At 49.0% G+C, this 17,367-nt stretch overlaps 1 protein-coding gene across 1 annotated transcript; it reads left to right on the forward strand.

Moving 5' to 3' along the window:
• Positions 1–10,123: 10,123 nt before the first annotated feature.
• LOC146337477 (mRNA decay activator protein ZFP36L1-like) lies at positions 10,124–16,609 on the forward strand. Its single transcript, XM_084814307.1, has 2 exons — positions 10,124–10,314; positions 15,622–16,609. Exons 1-2 carry the CDS (start codon positions 10,261–10,263, stop codon positions 16,516–16,518), a joined length of 951 nt encoding a protein of 316 aa, XP_084670433.1. The 5' UTR covers positions 10,124–10,260; the 3' UTR covers positions 16,519–16,609.
• Positions 16,610–17,367: the final 758 nt, after the last annotated feature.

Here is a 17,367-nt window from a genome sequence, read left to right on the forward strand (position 1 = left end):
ATCAAGAACAGACGGAGCAAGGCACACGGAGCTCCTTGCCACAGTCTTCCAGACTGGGGTGAGGGGTACTGTATTTCTATTTAAACTATAATAATCATTTTTACATTTGCTTCTACACATATAAATTGGCAGGTGCAAATGTTATACAAATCACTGCCCTCTTTTGTCCTCTTTGGCGATTCGTAAGTGGCCACCCTATGGAAAAGGCCCTCTCCCCTTTAGCCAGGTGACAGTCCTCAAATGAAGGCAGGAAACAACCTTAGCCATTTTTCCAGTAACTACAGGGAAGATGTCAGCTGAATGATAAGATACATAGAAGAGATTTGTCTCTGCCAGGCAACTTAGATAAACAAACAGGCGCAATCAGTTCTCTTCTAATATCCCAACAGAAATTGCAATATAAGATGTGTCTTACGGTCTCTAATGCCTGTGAACCAGAAGGACCAAGGTGTAGCTTTGGACGTGGATCCCATGGATGAAGGAAGCAGGGCAGCATTTTGTTCCTGTAATCAGGATGGTGCTATGATTTAAGTGAGCCTAAATGCAAAACTGCGCAGGCTCAGAGCATTAAAAAAAAAAAAAATCAGGTTGGCATTATTCCAGCGTATCTGGAACGTAGAAGCAGTTGCACAGCATGGAATGGAATGGCAGGTGGAGGGGAGAGAAGAGAAAGCTTAATTGCATGCCTCACAAATGAAGCAGTACACATGGCCGTCAAAAGGGCCCCCCTCACATAGAATCATAGAATCAGAATAGTCGGGTTGGAAGGGGCCTACAAGACCCTCGAGTCCAACTCCCTGCCCAGTGCAGGAATCCAAGTCAGAGCATCCCCGACAGGTGGCTGTCCAAGCCTCTTGAATGCCTCCAGTGTGGGAGAGCCCACCGCCTCCCTGGGTCATTGGTTCCACTGTCGTGTTGCTCTAACAGTCAGGAAGTTTTTCCTGACGTTCAGCCGGAATCTGGCTTCCTGTCACTTGAGCCCATGATTCCGTGTCCTGCACTCTGGGAGCATCCAGAAGAGATCCTGACCTTCCTCTCTGTGACAGCCTTTCACACTTAAAGCCAGGGTGTAGAATTACCTCACTGCACCACCGACAAGGACAATATGGCCGCAATAAAGAACCCTTAGGGCACATGCCTATGCATGTGTAGACATAGAACAGCCCTACAACTCCCAGCATTCCCCAGCCAGCATGTCTAAACAAGCACAGGATTCCACCCTTATTGAATCTTCTAACATGGCAGATGGTAGAACATTCATATAGGCCAAAGGAAACACAATCCGAGGCTTATGAACATAAATAGTTTTTAGCTGATTAGCCCCTTTATTTCCAGCTTGGAACTGAATGCCAAAAATAGAAGGAGAACAAAATTTAGCTGCCACGGATATCAAGTTTGGCCATTCAGTACCGTACAATCCAGAACGTCTTTTGCTTTCTCCCTGCCCAGAGGAAAAGCTTCCAATGGAGAAAAATCTGTGTAGGCAAGGAGCAGCATCTCCTAGAATAGGGGTGGTGAACTCAGACCCCCAGGCAAACCCCAGACCACCTGACGCCCTAAGATGGCCCTCCAGGGTTCCCCAGAGAGCCCCGCCCCTTCCCTGGTCCTGCCCCCTTTCCCCAAACACTGATGGTTTGGTGGTTTTTCGTCTTTGGTGCAGTTTTTTTGTCATTCTAAAAGGTTGGAATTAGAGCTGTGCACAAATGGCCTCTTGAAATTCTCCACCTTGCTTGTGGGCAGAAAAGTTGCGGGGGGGGGGGCAATCTCACCAAATTTCTCCAAATTATCCAGCAATTTCTCAGAGGTGGGGCTTTCCATTGGCAAGGGTTGTAGCACAATTTCTTTCTTTCTTTTTTCTTTCTTTCTCTCTCTCTCTCTTTACTAGGTTTTGTTTGTTTGTTTGTTTGTACTGTTACGGCAAGTGGCAACAGCATCAACTGGGTGGACCCGGCACAAGTTCTCTTGCTGCCTGAGATGAGAGAGAAGAATATAAGAACATTAGAAGAGCCCTGCTGGATCAGACCAAGGGCCCATCCAGTCCAGCGTTCTGTTCACACAGTAGCCAAGCAGCTGTCGACCGGGAAACCACAAGCAGGGCATGAGTGCAACAGCACCCTCCCGCCCATGTTCCCCAGCAATGGGTGTACAGAGGCTCACTGCCTTTGGGCCGGGAGGTGGCACGTAGCCATCAGGACTAGTAGCCTCTGAAGATGCGCCGCTGTTGTATCATACCCCTGTAATCCCCTTCCCCAATCCCGTACCCTCTTACCTTCGCCACCGTGGGTCTCTCACAGGAGTTCAAGCGGTTCTGGCGATAGCTTGCAGGGCTCTCACAGGAGTTCGCATGGATCTCACAGAAATTCTGAGGGCTCTTCAGGGAGGTTGCACAGGTCTCACAAGAGCTCCCCAGCCCCCTCTTCTGCCACGAGCAACAAGGGAAGGAGACAGCGGGCAGCTGACCTAGAGAGCCCTGCTGGCCGCTCTCTAACTGTGGCAGATGCCAAGGCAGGAGAGCGGCTGGTGGGGCTCTCCAGAGCCCCTGCTGGGGACTTCAGCAGCAGGCCCTCCTGGTGGGGTTGAGCAGAAGGCAGTGACACAATCCACCGCTCCCCTCACTCCACCACCTGATGCAGGCACCCCATCCTTCTTCCCTGGTGGGCTGGCCATGTAGCCACCACAAAAAATAGTGGTGAAGAAAATTTGGAGAAAATTCTGCGAAGTATCCTTTTATTTCTAGGGGTGGGGGTAAGGAAAGAAAAATCTCAGGACTTTTCTGAGAAAAGTATCTTCTAAAATGTTTTGATTCAGCTCCAGTTGTCATTCTTCAGGGTTCAGCACCTTCCCTAGGGTCTTCCAAATCTTAAATTTCTGAGGGGTGATTGTGGATACATCTTGTGTAGGAATGTACAAGAATTGCATTACTGTTCGCAAATCATGAGAACATGCCTAATTCGCAACCCCAAACATGAAGGTGGGTGGGAATGTAATTCTTGGGAACTTTTCACAATTTCCTGAATTTGCATTCATGTTTGAAAGTGTGCCCTTGCACAAACGCACACTTCTGAAAATGTGCATGTGCACATATGCACAAGCGTGCACTCGTTTTCACACTTGCGCATATTCCCCCAATCTAAAAATGTGCATTTTTCTGATCAGAAAAAAAAGATACATTCAGGAATGCAAACAAGGCGAAACAAGCTTCAAGGAAGGAATTGGAGAACCTCAACAAACTCAAACATTGCATGTTTGCCCATCCCTAACTGTCACCAATGCAGGTGCTGATAATGCTGCTCCTTTCCTGCAAACCCCCGTAGTGGGGATGAAGGGGACAGTGTTGCATCCAAAAATCTTTTTTTGCTGTGCCAAAATCTGATCTCCAATTTCCTGAAAGTTTTCTTCCCCCATGAAAGGGACTTCTATTTTTCTGCCTCATTCTTAGGGCATGTTGTACTTTATTTTGAATTTCTTTTGGTGGTGTTTTTGACCTTACCGAATTACTGTGAGTTGGCCGAGGGGACTGTGTGTGTTTTTCTTCATTCTATTACACATCTCGCCTTTGCTCTGCAGTCTCCCAGGCTGCCTGCGCCTCCTGATCTGAAAAAGTCCTATGGGAGGAATCACCTCATGATGTCTTCCCCTGGGCAGGAAGTGTGGGAAGCCAAGGAGGCTACAGGCTTCCAAAGAGATGGTTCTACAGTGACAGACAGGACACTCCCACACACTCCTTGGCCACCTCATAAGTAAGGTAAGCACAAGAACCCTGAACCAAACCCAAGAGAATTTCTCCAGAATTTCCTTCTCCTTTGAATGTCTTTTTGAAAGCAATTCCTTTCCTATCAATTGTGTGAGAATGGTTGGGAAAAATGTGGGATACAGTTTCGGCACAGCACTAGTTGAGATGGCCCTCCTAAGGTTCAGTGACTGGCAGGACCTGCTTTAAGCTAAAATGTGCTGGTATTTTCAGCCTCCTCCTTTTGTCTTCAGCCCCGCCCACCAGTGCCTTGAAGCCCCGAGACCTTCTCCTAAACGGAATTTGGCCCTTGGGGCCCAGAAGGCTGTCTTGCACCAGCTGCCCCCACCCCACTGAAATGAACAACAGGCACGCAGGAGCCAGTGGAGGCGGGAGGCTCCAATGTCAGTGGGGCAATGAATCCGCTCCGGGTTTCACTCCGAGCCGGTCAGCACTCTAAAGGAGCTAGAGCTTCACTCCATGGATCGCTCCTTCAGAGCCGTGGCCTCCAAGGTGGGGTGCAAGGTGATCCACTGGGTGCGCAAGCTGCCTCCCGCTGCTCCTACGAGCTGCCCTTGTGTGCAAGGAGGGTGGTGGGTGAAGGAAAGCAGGAGGGAGATTAACCCTTCCCACTCTCCTTTCACAGAATGAAGCCGAGAAGGAAGCGGGCACTCTTCTCTCAGCTGCCATCCTGCCAAAGGAGAGTGAGGAGGGTTAACTGCCCAGGAGGAGGTGAACCCTTTCTGCTCTTCTTTGGCAGATTGAAGCCGCCAAGGAGTGGGGACTCTGCACAGGGTGTGGGGCTGGAAACCAGGACTCCTAGCTCTGGCGCGGGCAGAAGCTTGGCTAAGCATGCTGTTCCCCTCCTTGTAAGAAGACTTTTCCCCTCCTTGCATGTTGACAGTGGTGCCTTTGCTCGATCGTCAGCATATAACAATGACATGTGCGCAGTTAAGTGGATTTACAGATTACATTAATAATATTTTTTTAAGTGAGAGCAAAAAGGGGTTTTGTACCATTAATAAATAAAAATTTTTTAAAAAAATATTGTTTATTTCATCTTTATCTCACCCTGTTTAATTTTTATTTTTTGTGCATGTTCTATAATGTACATAATATATTAGTACAGTAGTAGATGTATCGGGGATAGATTTGACGGTGTGGTCAGTGAGCTAGAGCCAGACATCCTGAAGAGTGAGGTTGAATGGGCCTTAAGACGCATTGCTAATAACAAGGCAGCAGGAGACGATGGTATCCCAGCCGAACTGTTTAAAACCTTGCAAGATGATGCTGTCAAGGTGATGCATGCCATATGCCAGCAAATTTGGAAAACACAAAAATGGCCAACAGATTGGAAAAAATCAACCTATATCCCCATACCAAAAAAGGGAAGCACCAAAGAATGTTCAAACTATCGAACTTATAGCACTTATAAACCTATAAACTTATAGCACTTATTTCACATGCCAGTAAGGTAATGCTCAAGATCTTGCAAGGTAGACTCCAGCAATTCATGGAACGAGAATTGCCAGATGTACAAGCTGGGTTTAGAAAAGTTAAACCAAAAGTTTGGTTTAGAAAAGGCAGAGGAACTAGAGACCAAATTGCCAATATCCGCTGGATAATGGAGAAAGCCAGGGAGTTTCAGAAAAATATCTATTTCTGTTTTATTGACTATTCTAAAGCCTTTGACTGAGTGGATCATAACAAATTGTGGCAAGTTCTTGGTGGTATGGGGATACCAAGTCATCTTGTCTGCCTCCTGAGGAATCTGTATGATGACCAAGTAGCAACGGTAAGAACAGACCATGGAACAACGGACTGGTTTAAGATTGGGAAAGGAGTACGGCAGGGTTGTATACTCTCACCCTACCTATTCAACCTGTATGCAGAACACATCATGCGACATGCTGGGCTTGATGAAGCCAAGGCTGGAGTTAAAATCGCTGGAAGAAACATTAACAATCTCAGATATGCAGATGATACCACTTTGATGGCTGAAAGCGAGGAGGAGCTGAGGAACCTCATGACAAAGGTGAAAGAAGAAAGTGCAAAAGTTGGGTTGCAGTTAAACCTCAAAAAAACCAAGATTATGGCAACCAGCTTGATTGATAACTGGCAAATAGAGGGAGAAAACGTGGAGGCAGTGACAGACTTTGTCTTTCTAGGCACAAAGATTACTGCAGACGCTGACTGCAGCCAGGAAATCAGAAGATGTTTACTTCTTGGGAGGAGAGCAATGACGAATCTTGATAAAATAGTGAAGAGCAGAGACATCACACTGACAACAAAGGTCCGCATAGTTCAAGCAATGGTATTCCCCGTAGTAACCTATGGCTGCAAGAGCTGGACCATAAGGGAGGCTGAGCGAAGGAAGATAGATGCTTTTGAACTGTGGTGCTGGAGGAAAATTCTGAGAGTGCCTTGGACTGCAAGAAGATCAAACCAGTCCATACTCCAGGAAATAAAGCCAGACTGCTCACTTGAGGGAAGGATATTAAAGGCAAAACTGAAGTACTTTGGCCACATCACAAGAAGACAGGATACCCTGGAGAAGACGCTGATGCTGGGGAAAGTGGAAGGCAAAAGGAAGAGGGTCCGACCAAGGGCAAGATGGATGGATGATATTCTGGAGGTGACAGACTCGACCTTGGGGGAGCTAGGGGTGGCGACAGCCGACAGGAAGCTCTGGCGTAGGCTGGTCCATGAAGTCACGAAGAGTCAGAAGTGATTGACTGAATAAACAACAAAGTAGATGTATATAATTTATAAATAAATTATACATATATTGGGGGGTGCTCTCCAATCACCTTCTACTCTGTTTTTTTTATGTGGAGATGCCAGGATTTGAACCTGGGACTTCCTGCAGGAAAAGCACGTGCTCTAACCACTGAGCCCACTGCTTGAATTAGAGGGGGTGGGGCACCAGGCCCTTAGCGACTGTTTTAGAAGGCTACTGCAATTGACTATTACTACAGCCCTCTCACACATCCCCAGTTCTATTGTGCCCCTGACAAGAGAGATCCCACATGTGATTGTCGCTTCTCCATTTTATGTATCATTTATTAAACTTCTTGGGCACCTTTCTCAGGAAAGAGACTCAAAGCATTTATGACAGGGATTTAAAAAGCCTCTCCCCCACCCCTGGTGCCCTCCAGATTTGTTGGAGGGCCACTCCCATAATTTCCAGCCAGCATTTTTGTTTAAATAGCGTTGAGAGAATTTAGGTCCTGGGAAACTGTGCATGAACAATTTGGTGGTTTGACTTTTGAGAAGAGCCCTGGTTATTGATTGTATGGCCCTGTGGGAGTGAGATATAAAGACGGACCTGGGAACACTTACCAGTGATGGCTTGTGCAGCTAAAAAAGTTTGGTTTTCTAATGTTGGAGGGTGGTTTTATGTTTTTGATGATAGAATGTTATTCTTATTTGAATATGTAGATGTGAATGTATTTATTTGTATTTTGTCCACAGTGTTGTGTTATATGCCATTTGGCTTTTATGCAAGCATATTTTTAAATTAAATTCCCATCCTTTGTTATGTTGCAGGTGGCCACCGAAGAAGGAGAGCTGCTCGCCAAAATGCTAGCCAAGCGCACAATAAAACAGGTACTTTTGCGACTCAGTCACTTGCTTTTCCTTTCAGGTTGGAGTGCATTCCTGCTGCTGTTTCGGAAGGCTGGATTAAAACATAAATGTGTACGTAATCTGTGGGGGGGAAAGCCAATTACATTTTCTGCCGGGGCATCCAAATGTGTTGGCTCAGCCTTGAACCCAGGAGATATATATTATTCCAGGTCAACTAACCTGGAATAAAAGAGGGAGCGATCTTGCGCATGTTGTACAGATGTTTGCAGAGTGCGTGGGAGTGTCAGTGTGAAAGCAGCACATGCGTGGTGCCGGAAGTCTGTCATCTCTGGAGAGAGTGCCCGTGTGTGGTAGACAGGAAGGGTTGCAACCGTTGTTCAGAGTGTTATATAACTTCACTTCTGCGGTTGTGTCGTGGGATGAGAAGGTCTGTGGCTGTGTGAGCCACAAGGGGAAAATGTGAGAGCGAAGAAGACATTGCAGACGGGGTTGTGGTGGGGTAAAAGTCCTCTCCAGAGCTGGAAATAGAACCCAGAAGTCCTCCAAGGCGTTTCTGATCCAGCCACTGGGTACTATTGGCCTTTAGTCTAATAACCACTGATGGAAGCCTTTCTGGTACTCTTTCTTACCAGTTCAGTGATGGAACCCACTGAAATGGTCTGTTAGGACTGTATATGCATCCAGGCTTGCTTGCCTGCACCACTGGGAATTTCAGCATGCCCCCCTGCAACACGCGCGCACACAGAGTTTTTACTGGCCCTCCTGCTGTATCTTTAAGGGCAGCAATGGCGTGCTGAATCTTAGTGGGTGAAGATTTTGCTGGCATGGAGAGAAGTGGTGGGACAAGCTTCACCCACTGAATTTCTGTCTCTCAGGCTGCTGCTAAGGGCACAGGAAGGCCAGTGGGAAAATAAAAGTGGCTACTCTCTTGGAAATAGAACTAAGGGGGCTCCAACTCACAGCCCCTCTCAACTGAATTGCTAGCTGGGTATCCACCTCAGGAGTCCTAACGCTCAACTTCTACCTCCTCTAACCACTAGCCTGCACTCCCTGGGTGCTTCCAGATGGAGGGCTCCTAGCAGTAACAATCCAAAGGCATTGTACAGCTATTCCATCTTTTCTTCCTTAACAGGTTTTTTCCTGGTAAAAAAAGACAGAAGAAATGGTGGGAAAACATAGGAGGGTTACGAGTGAAAGGCGCTGCTGTCTGGACACACACACACACACATACCCCTGCACCGTAAAAATCTGTGAGCGAGGCAGTGCAATTACGTGACTGGAAGCATTCCCTGACATCACTGGCAAGAGAATCCTGGCTCCCACTCCTGCATCAGGACTAGAAAACAAACTCAGAAAGGAATCCTAGGGCAGTATCCAAATCGACACTAGCAGTCATGCAAATTACATTTGCTCACAGAAATGCCCTCTAGCACAGTGCCAATCACATTAGCAGGCAATGGGTTTTCCAGGGAAATCCATCATGCCAGCTAACACAATGACCTGTTCACACACCATGGCGATCCTTGGGTTGTTTAACCCAGGAACTGCGATCCCCAGCCGCACTGCTGTTCATGTGTTTGCTGCTTCCGCTTTCAATTATCAACTCAGGAGTGCCCTCTTTCTGGCTTGTTGTTGTGACATCTGCACCTGCAAACTCTGGGTTGTTTATGGGTTAAGCAACCCAGAATTAACCCCAACAACCCATGGTTCAAAGAACCCACAGGTTGCCATTACGTGTGAACTGGGCATAGTGTGCTAGAGGCCACTTATGCTAGCGCAACATAATTTAGTGCTACTCTAGTCTCAACTTGAATACTGCCCCTAAATCTGCAAACCCCATTCTTCCCCCTGGAAAACAAAAACAAAAAACCACCTTTAGGGAGCAATCCTGTGCACATGTTTAATTTACAAAAAATTAAAAACGGGACAAAATTGACATTTATATTAAAACGATAGGACGGTCGGGAAATATGAAAAAAACGGTACTGGCCCATTTAAAACGGTACGTACAGTCAGCCTACCATTGGGGAACCCCAGAGGGGAGGATTCAGCTCCCAAGCCTGAGTTGCTGCAGCCCTGGACTACAACATGGCTGGCTGAAGGGTCCTGGGAGTTGTAGTGCAAGGTTAGGGTAGGCTGGCTAAATGGATCCTCCCTACTCAGAGGCAGTGTACCTGGGAGTGAGCGCCGGATGGTGGGACAAACATGAGTGGGAGGGAAGGATGCTGTTCCCCCTCGCTGTTCTTACATTCGTTTGATCTTAGGAAATTCCAGGGATCTTTTTATTGCCAATATGTGACATGTCTTTGTGGAGAGAAAAATAGCTGTGGTTTTGGAAAACCTGATCCACCGGCAGTTCTCTCTCAGAAGCTCACCCCACCTCGCTTTCTGTATAGCTGCCTATTCATACCAACCCATTCTGCCCAGCCAAGAGTTCTGCATCACTCCAAAGCCCACACAGCCTTTTGTGAGAACCAGCGTAGCGCAGCGGCTCGAGCGTTGGCCTGGGGCTCAGGAAATCTGGGTCCTGGGTCCTACTCGGGCACGGAGCTCCCTGGGAGGCTGTGGGCCAGTCCCTGGCTCTCAACCCAGGTTGTTGTGAGGATAAACTGGGGGGGGGGCTGTGTTAGCTGCCTTGGGCTCCTGGGCTGGGGGAGCTGAGGTAGAAATGTGATAATAAGGACATAGCACCTGCCTCCCCCGCGCCCGGTCCCTTCATCGAACTCCCCTTCCCCGCCCCGCGCCGGCCTGGCTCCGCCCTCCCCACCCGAAAACTTTGGACCAGGGGCGCGGCCTCAAAACGGGCTCGGAGGATGCGGCGCTGCCGGTGCGGGTCTCTAAAGCGCCGCTCGACGGCCTCCGGGCTTAGTCGGTGGCTCTCCCCAGCGAAGAGGTGAGGGGGGCCCAGGTAGAGCAAGACGCCTCGGGAGGAAGGAAGGAAGATGCCCTCCGGTTTCCACAGCCCGCTTGCTGATCTGGATTATGCCCTTTGCAAGGCAAGTTGGTGCACACGAGGCAGACGTCGCCTGCTGAGTTCCTCTGAAACTTTCCCGGAAAGTTTTGGAGGCAGCGCTTCTCGTGTCTTTTACGTTCAACTTGTGCCTTTCCCCCTCCTTTCTCGAGCTTGCTTGAATTTCTCCCAGCCCCTCATCTGATCAATGCGGGGGGGGGGGGTAGCAGCACAGGAGCCTTTCCTGGGGGGCACGATGTAGCTCGGAATATTCCTGGGTCGTAAATTCTGCCTGTCGGCTGCTTGATCTTAGAAACAGGCCTTTCCTGAAGTCGTACTGTGTTTGTGTGTGAAGCCTGGGGGTGTCTGTGTATGCTGGGCCAAGGGATTCTGCCCCACTGGCCTATTTTTTTATACTATTGAAGGATGAGAGTCCAAATCGGTTTTTAAAGGCATTTAATTCATTTCAAGCTTTACCCTCTCCCTCTCCCCCAACTATAACTTTTATTGCAAAATGTCTCATCCAACTCCTTAATGTGGAAGCAAAAAGGGTTATCACAGTTTTCTGATTTCGTTTTCACTGTTCTGGATTTTGCTGATAATGTGAGGGGGGGCAGACTTCCTGGAGTCATGGGTGTAGGGGGTGGGATAAGCATAGTGATGTGAAGTGTGTGTAAGTAAGGGAGCAATCCAAACAGGGATCTCTCCTCTGTACTGGCTTTCTGCCAAATACAGGTTGCAAAAAGACAGACACACTTGCACTTGGGGGGTGGGGGGGGTAGAGGTTGAACAAGTGTTCCTTGGCTTTCTATTGAGGAATTTTTGCTCTAGTTTCTGATCCATCTGTTATTCTCCATACTTGAGCCAACACACACACTCCTGGCACCTTGCATCCTCACCCAAATCTTTCTCAGTCCTTTAAGCATCCTATCCACATGGCTGGTGACCTCCAAGTAGTTCTTGATTCTGTATCTCGAATATTGCTGCTTGGATTGAGGCCGGTGGGGTGGGGTGCGGGGTGTCCGTAAGTGTAAAATTAACCTGCATGATTATGGAGGGGGCGGGTAAAGGTGGGTGTGTTGCTGAATGGAGAAACGCTTCATTCACCCCAGGGGCAAAACTCCAGCCTTCCCCAACCAGGTGCCCGAGAGATGTGTTAGACTACAACTTCCATCAGCCCCAGCCAGCATAGGCAATGGTAAGGGAGTATGGGAGTGGTCATCCCAAACATGGGGAGCCACCAGGTTGCCAACCCCTGAAACAGAAGTTAATTGAACTGCTTGAAGTGTTTTGTTTATACACTGCTTAAACCAAGTATCCAAGGTTGCACCCGTAAGTCTAATTTTTACATGTATGAAAAAAATAATAAATTAACGGTACAGTTCTATGCTGGCTGGGGCATACTGGGAGTTGTAGGCCTTTTCTCTGCCTAAACATGCATAGGATTGCACCCTAAGTAACTTTGACATAATAGTAGAAAGTTGGAACTTTTCCTTCTCCTTTAAGACAGCTTCTAATTAGAGATTTACAAGTCCCCAGAATGGGTGCAGCCACCTGAGACTGTTTGAGACATCATAGTCCTGCTTAACCTGTGGGGCACATGCAGAAATAAAGGGGTTGCATGTGCAGTATTGGTCACAGCATGTGGTTGGAAGTTTTGATGTGTTGGGTTTAGCCTGGGACCCAACTCTGGCCACGTGGCTTTGCGTTGTTGCCTGAGTTGTACACAAGATAAAGCCAGAGCTGTAGTGATAACCAAGGACTTGGTTTCAGAACCAAACCAAACAGAAAAGTTGCCTTGTAACTTAATCAAAGGAGTTCTTAACGTACAGGAAATACTAGCAAGGTAGGAAGGAAGCCCTCATAGGCTGCTGCGTTTGGGGTGTGGGTTGCAGGCTTCTGCATGTGTTGGCATTCAGCATCAAGTGTGGAAATTTCCATCAGAATTGGTGATGGTTGGGGGGGGCACAACCCTACTACTTCCTTTTGTTCCTGCTGTCTGTCTGTTTCCTTGGCAACCAGCGTATTGACCTTCAACATATGGTCCCCTATGGCGGGATGAAGCCATGGCGGTGCAACATTTACCCCTGGGTGTCATTGGGAGGGTTTTTCCCTGCTACCCAGCACACCGAAGCTGAGTCCCAAGCCAAAGCCTTTTCTGCGCAGGAGTGTCATGGACCTGCCTGCAGTCACTTGCACATGACACTCCAGCAAGTGGCCTCTTTCATGGGCTGCTTATCCCTGGTTATACACAATCCATAGAAAGATGTTGGTCTGTTAGAAGGGACAAAAAGCTCACAACCCCAGCAGAATCATACCTTTATTAGAGCCAGCTGAAACCTCCCAAAGTCATGAGCAAGCAATTTATTTACCTGGGGGCCACCTGAGTTGAGGGCTGGTGGACTGGCCCTTCAACTCCCTCCCCCATAAAGTGGGCTGATTCCATTGTTGCGATACTACTTTTGCCTCTGGACAGCAGCTAGGGGGCGGATGTTGGCGCAGGGGCTTTGATCCCTCGTCTGCATACACTGGGGAGTCTCCAAGCAGATATGTATGCACGCTGAAATGCGCCAGTTGTCGTGACCACTCTCCTTCCTTCACTTCTGTAAGCAGCAAGGCTCCAGTTTATTGTTCTTTGTTAGTGCTTCATACAGCAGTAAGTCTCAATGGAGACAAGGTCTCTTCCCTGCGGAACATAAAATTGTAATTTTAATTTTATATAAGTGGTCACCCTAGAGGGAGGGAGGGAAGGAGAAGCTGCTGCAGAGGTGTTCTGGGAAGGAGTTGCAGTTTTGGCCCACAGCAGACAGAAGAGGAGAATTGATGAAAAGGGTGGTGGAGGACCTAAGTGGAATAGACGTTTCTGGCACCTTCCACCAGTCCCTTGCAGCGTTAAAGGCCCCTTCTCTGACTGGTCTTCTGAGTAGCTCCACAGCTGCCCATCGGCCTGTGGCCCAGTCTGGAAGATGCTGGCTGGCCAGCCGAGTCTCCAACCCCCATTGACCGTATGGCATGGCCTTTATTCACCCTCTTGGGTGAGCTGCCCTCTCCGCCCTGGGATTTGCACCAGTCCCTACTGCTATAAGCCAGTCCCCCATGCTGGAGGCCCCGGAGGGGCCTTGGACAGCTTGCCTCTGCTTAGGCGACGCCCAGGGTTTGCCCTGGATGGTGCAGTGCAGAGAGCTATGCCGTGGGGAGGGCTGGCCGGTCTGCACGTGGCTTCCCCCTCTGGATTACTTCACAAGAGACCATTGCTGGCTCCAGCAGATCAAAGCTGGATAATTGAGAAAAGCACGGGGAGGGCGGGGAAATGCTGTCGAATCAGAGTTGTGCTGGGGATATCTGGAGACTGAATTTGTAAGGTCAGGAAAACCTATGTCTCACCACAAGGAGGGGAAATTATGATAAAGCAGGGGGCTTTGCTTGCATACATTCCTGCCCCATTGCGATCTTTCCCGCCATTTGGGCATGCCTGTGGGACAGTCCTAGACCAAGAGTGCAGGGATGCAGGGCCTCATCCGGGGGGCCAAATCAGGCCTGCCTGGGGCCCTAATCCAGGCTTCCAGTGTTCCCCAGGTGACCCTGGCACCCCACCCACCCAATCTAAGAGGTTCCAGTGTCTCTCCAAAGACTTACTGGCAGGAAGAGCTTCAAGCTACAATAGGCTGGTATTTTTTATTTGGCCACAGCCCTTTTGCAGTTGGCCCCGCCTCCTTTGCCTTTGGCCCCACCCACCACTGGAATGCAGCCCCCTTCTCCAAAATGGGATTCAGCCCTTGGGCTGAAAGAGGTTCACAGCCCCTGCAGCGATGGCTTTCTCTCCTCGTAGTTCGGAGAGCTGCTCTCCCCTGAGCGGGAGACGGTTCCATTTTGAAGCTGAAGTGAGATCTTTGTCAATTGCATTGGGCCTGAGAAGATGACCTGAGAAGATGTCTTCTGCTGAAGATTTGGCTGGCTATTTCAGGCCCAACGTATTCATTTATTTCAAATTGACATATTGATTTATTAGTTAGGATTGCTTATGCCCCACCTTTCTATTGCCATCTCAAGACATGGGCGGCTCACAGCACCAATATTATGAACAAATGCCATGATGTCAAGGAACAAACAAAACAGCGCACCTTTTAGTGCAGCAGAGAAAAGTACCTAACAAAGATTAGCATCTTAAAATTGCCTTGAAATAACTCAGTCCAGCTGGCCAAGCACCTGCTGGAACAAAAATAGGGCTGTGGTTCAGTGGGAGAGTGCAGGGTTTGCCTGCAGAAGGTCGCAGGTTCAATCCCAGGTAGGGCCTGAATATAAGGCCCCTTTTGACGTTCCCATATCTTCAACAGGCGGCAGAAGGTCAAGGAAGAAGGGAAGAAACGTCAGCATCCCTTTCCCCTGAAGCTCCTGACCATGTTTGTCTCTCCTTTCTGCCATCCCCATTCGCTCCCTCGTTTTTTCTTTCCTTTGAGGCCACTCCCATTGGTCTTACATTCTTCAGATGGTTCCTTCTTTGAGCCTTCTCATTCTGGCTAAGACAGCCACTTATGGATAACCAAAAAAGAGGATGCTGGCTTGCACAAACTTTGTGTGTGTTAATTTATAAGTATATAGAAGCAAATTTTGCAATGATTACTATAATTTTAATAGAAGTACAATATATCTCACCACAGTGGGGAAGGCCATGACCTGGGGACTGGTATGCCTGCCGGATCAGCCTGTCATCCAGGTGCTAACGGTGATGGGCCGCTTCACGGCCCCTGCCTTCTCTTCCGATGGTTCTTTAAACCAGCCTTGGATCAGAAAGCCTTTCAAATAGAGGGCTTCAAAGAGAGGGCTCTCCTCTGTAAAAGAGGCCTCTCTAATTTTCTGGCCACCACCACCATCAACAGCACTATCAGTTTGTTTTCGTTCTTTTCTTTTGTTGAAATTTTATCATAAAAAAAGTTTTGGAAATTCATCAGCCCCATCACTTTGCTGCCATCTTGTGTCCTCGTCTCCTCCTTTCCTAGGCCCTTCTGCCTGCCCTGGCATTTTCTAGGATGAGCAGCTCAGCCAATTGCAGGCCAAAAGACCATCTGCATGCCCCCACTCTGCTCTGACATCAGGGACAGCCAATCACTGCCAAAGTCTTCCCCACTGCTTTCACAAAATTCTGACTATACGTTTGTGGAATGTTGTCACTGGAAAAAACGCAATCACTGTGGCTGAACTTGATATGAACCAAGAAGTCTTTTAAACAGCATTGGCTAAATTTGGTTGTCTTAAAATAGCGAACCGCTTAGTTAAAGTGATCCAGTTTGTGTTCAGCCCCCTTGTTTAAAATAAGAATGCTTGCCAAATTCATGTGCTTGTCCCTTCCTTGTAGACTTTCCGGGGCCTGAATGTGAATGAAGACAGCAGCGCAGAAGCCAAGATCCCTCCTGGATTCCAGCACACCTACGCGGCTTGCCCCATCACCCTCCCTGCTTCCGGAGGGGATGGCTCTGATTGCTGGGATGAAGCCATTTCTCCCCATGCCGTCCCTGATCAGAGCGACCTGGCGCGGCCCCTCCAGGGCCAGTGGTCCCAGGGCCCTGGGCTGCCTCACCCCAGCCTGCAGCACATCCCCTTCCGAACGGATCGCTCTGGGAGCCTGAGTGAGGGTAGCTGGGGCGAGGTCAAGGCAGCCTCGTCGCGCTACAAGACGGAGCTCTGCCGCACCTTTGAGGAGAGCGGTGCCTGCAAGTATGCTGCCAAGTGCCAGTATGCCCATGGCGCTGGAGAGCTGCGGGAGCTCAGCCGCCACCCCAAGTACAAGACGGAGCCCTGCCGCACTTTCCACACCGCTGGGTTCTGCCCCTACGGGGCTCGCTGCCACTTCATCCACAACGCCGACGAGCGCCACCCCCCGCCGCGGAACCCCCGGCCGATCCGCCTCAGCCACGGCTCCAGGGGCTGTGCCGCGGAAGGCCTGCCCTCTGCACTGCCCTCTTTGGCAGCCTCTGGCAGCCTCTGCCTCCCCGAGCCTTTCTTCCCTTCTGATGGCCTGAGCCAGCCCCTGTCTGGCCGCCCCCTCGGCCCCAGCCAGACTGCTCCGGCACCCTCTGGCCCTCTCACCTTCCCGAGCCTCTGGACGCTTCAGGAGAGCTTCTCCACTGACTCCCTCTCGGACCAGGAAGACTCCGGGAGTTCGGAAGGCAGCAGCGGCTCAGAGTCACCAGGCCTGGGCCCGCTGGGCCGTAGACTCCCTATCTTCAGCCAGATGTCAGTCTCTGATGACTGATGGGGCATTTTGAGGTTGGGCGAAGCGGAGGCAGCTAAGACAAGGAGACAGGTGAGAACCTTTCTCCAGAGAGTGGAAGGCAGTTTGAAAGAGGAACAGCTGCTGATGGCGTGTACGCTCAGCCCACTTCTGTCTCTGCTAAACAGGTGGTGTAGGTTTTTGTACTGTTTCCACAAAACCTGCACCTCTTTGCCCAGAGGCAATAGTGACGGGGTGGGGAAAGTGTATATTTACATGTGTACACAGCATGGGAAGTAAAACCTCTCTCAAACCACTTCCAACTCTTAAAAATGGTTGTTTGTCTCCAGCCTATTTGAATATCTTGAGTTTCTGCTGAGAGAATGAATGATAGTTTTTTCCAGGACACATTTGTATCTGGCGAATACTGGATTAGAAAAAAAAATTCCCAGGCAGCTAAATGAAATGAACAACCTCTAAGCTGTTGCTGTCACATCCATTTGAGGGATAAATAGAGACAACCATTGGCCATACTGGTGGGGATAATGGGAGTTGTAGATAACGCATCTGAAGGCTGCCCTGTGTGAATATAATAGATGCTGGTGTTTCGGGCTGGGCTTCAGGCTAAGCTCAGGGGCTTAGCAAATAAAAAGACACATGTTTAATTATTCTAACCCATCTATATGCAACCCTAAAAGATATACAGGATTGAGCCTTTCCAATGTCATCCCTTTCTGTGTAGGGGATGAATGGCCCTGACGCTTGTTTTTTCAAAGTTGCAGCATCATATAGAGGGGTTTGTGTGTGTGTCCTCTTTTTTTAAAGCAGTAAGCAAAGGAACTCCTTTGGACATAACCTAGTGCAAAGCTTTTCTTTTCTGTCAAAGAAGGA

The sequence above is a fragment of the Heloderma suspectum genome, chromosome 10, assembly GCF_057233095.1.
Source record: "Heloderma suspectum isolate Gila_16-S chromosome 10, 16-S_ref, whole genome shotgun sequence".
NCBI classification, from domain to species: domain Eukaryota; kingdom Metazoa; phylum Chordata; class Lepidosauria; order Squamata; family Helodermatidae; genus Heloderma; species Heloderma suspectum.

Excerpts from the sequence above, each read along its gene's own strand:
- LOC146337477 (XM_084814307.1), top strand. The coding sequence starts at position 10,261 with ATGCCCTCCGGTTTCCACAGCCCGCTTGCTGATCTGGATTATGCCCTT. Across the intron at positions 10,315-15,621 it reads TGGATTATGCCCTTTGCAAG|ACTTTCCGGGGCCTGAATGT; the intron begins GCAAGTTGGTGC and ends CCTTCCTTGTAG.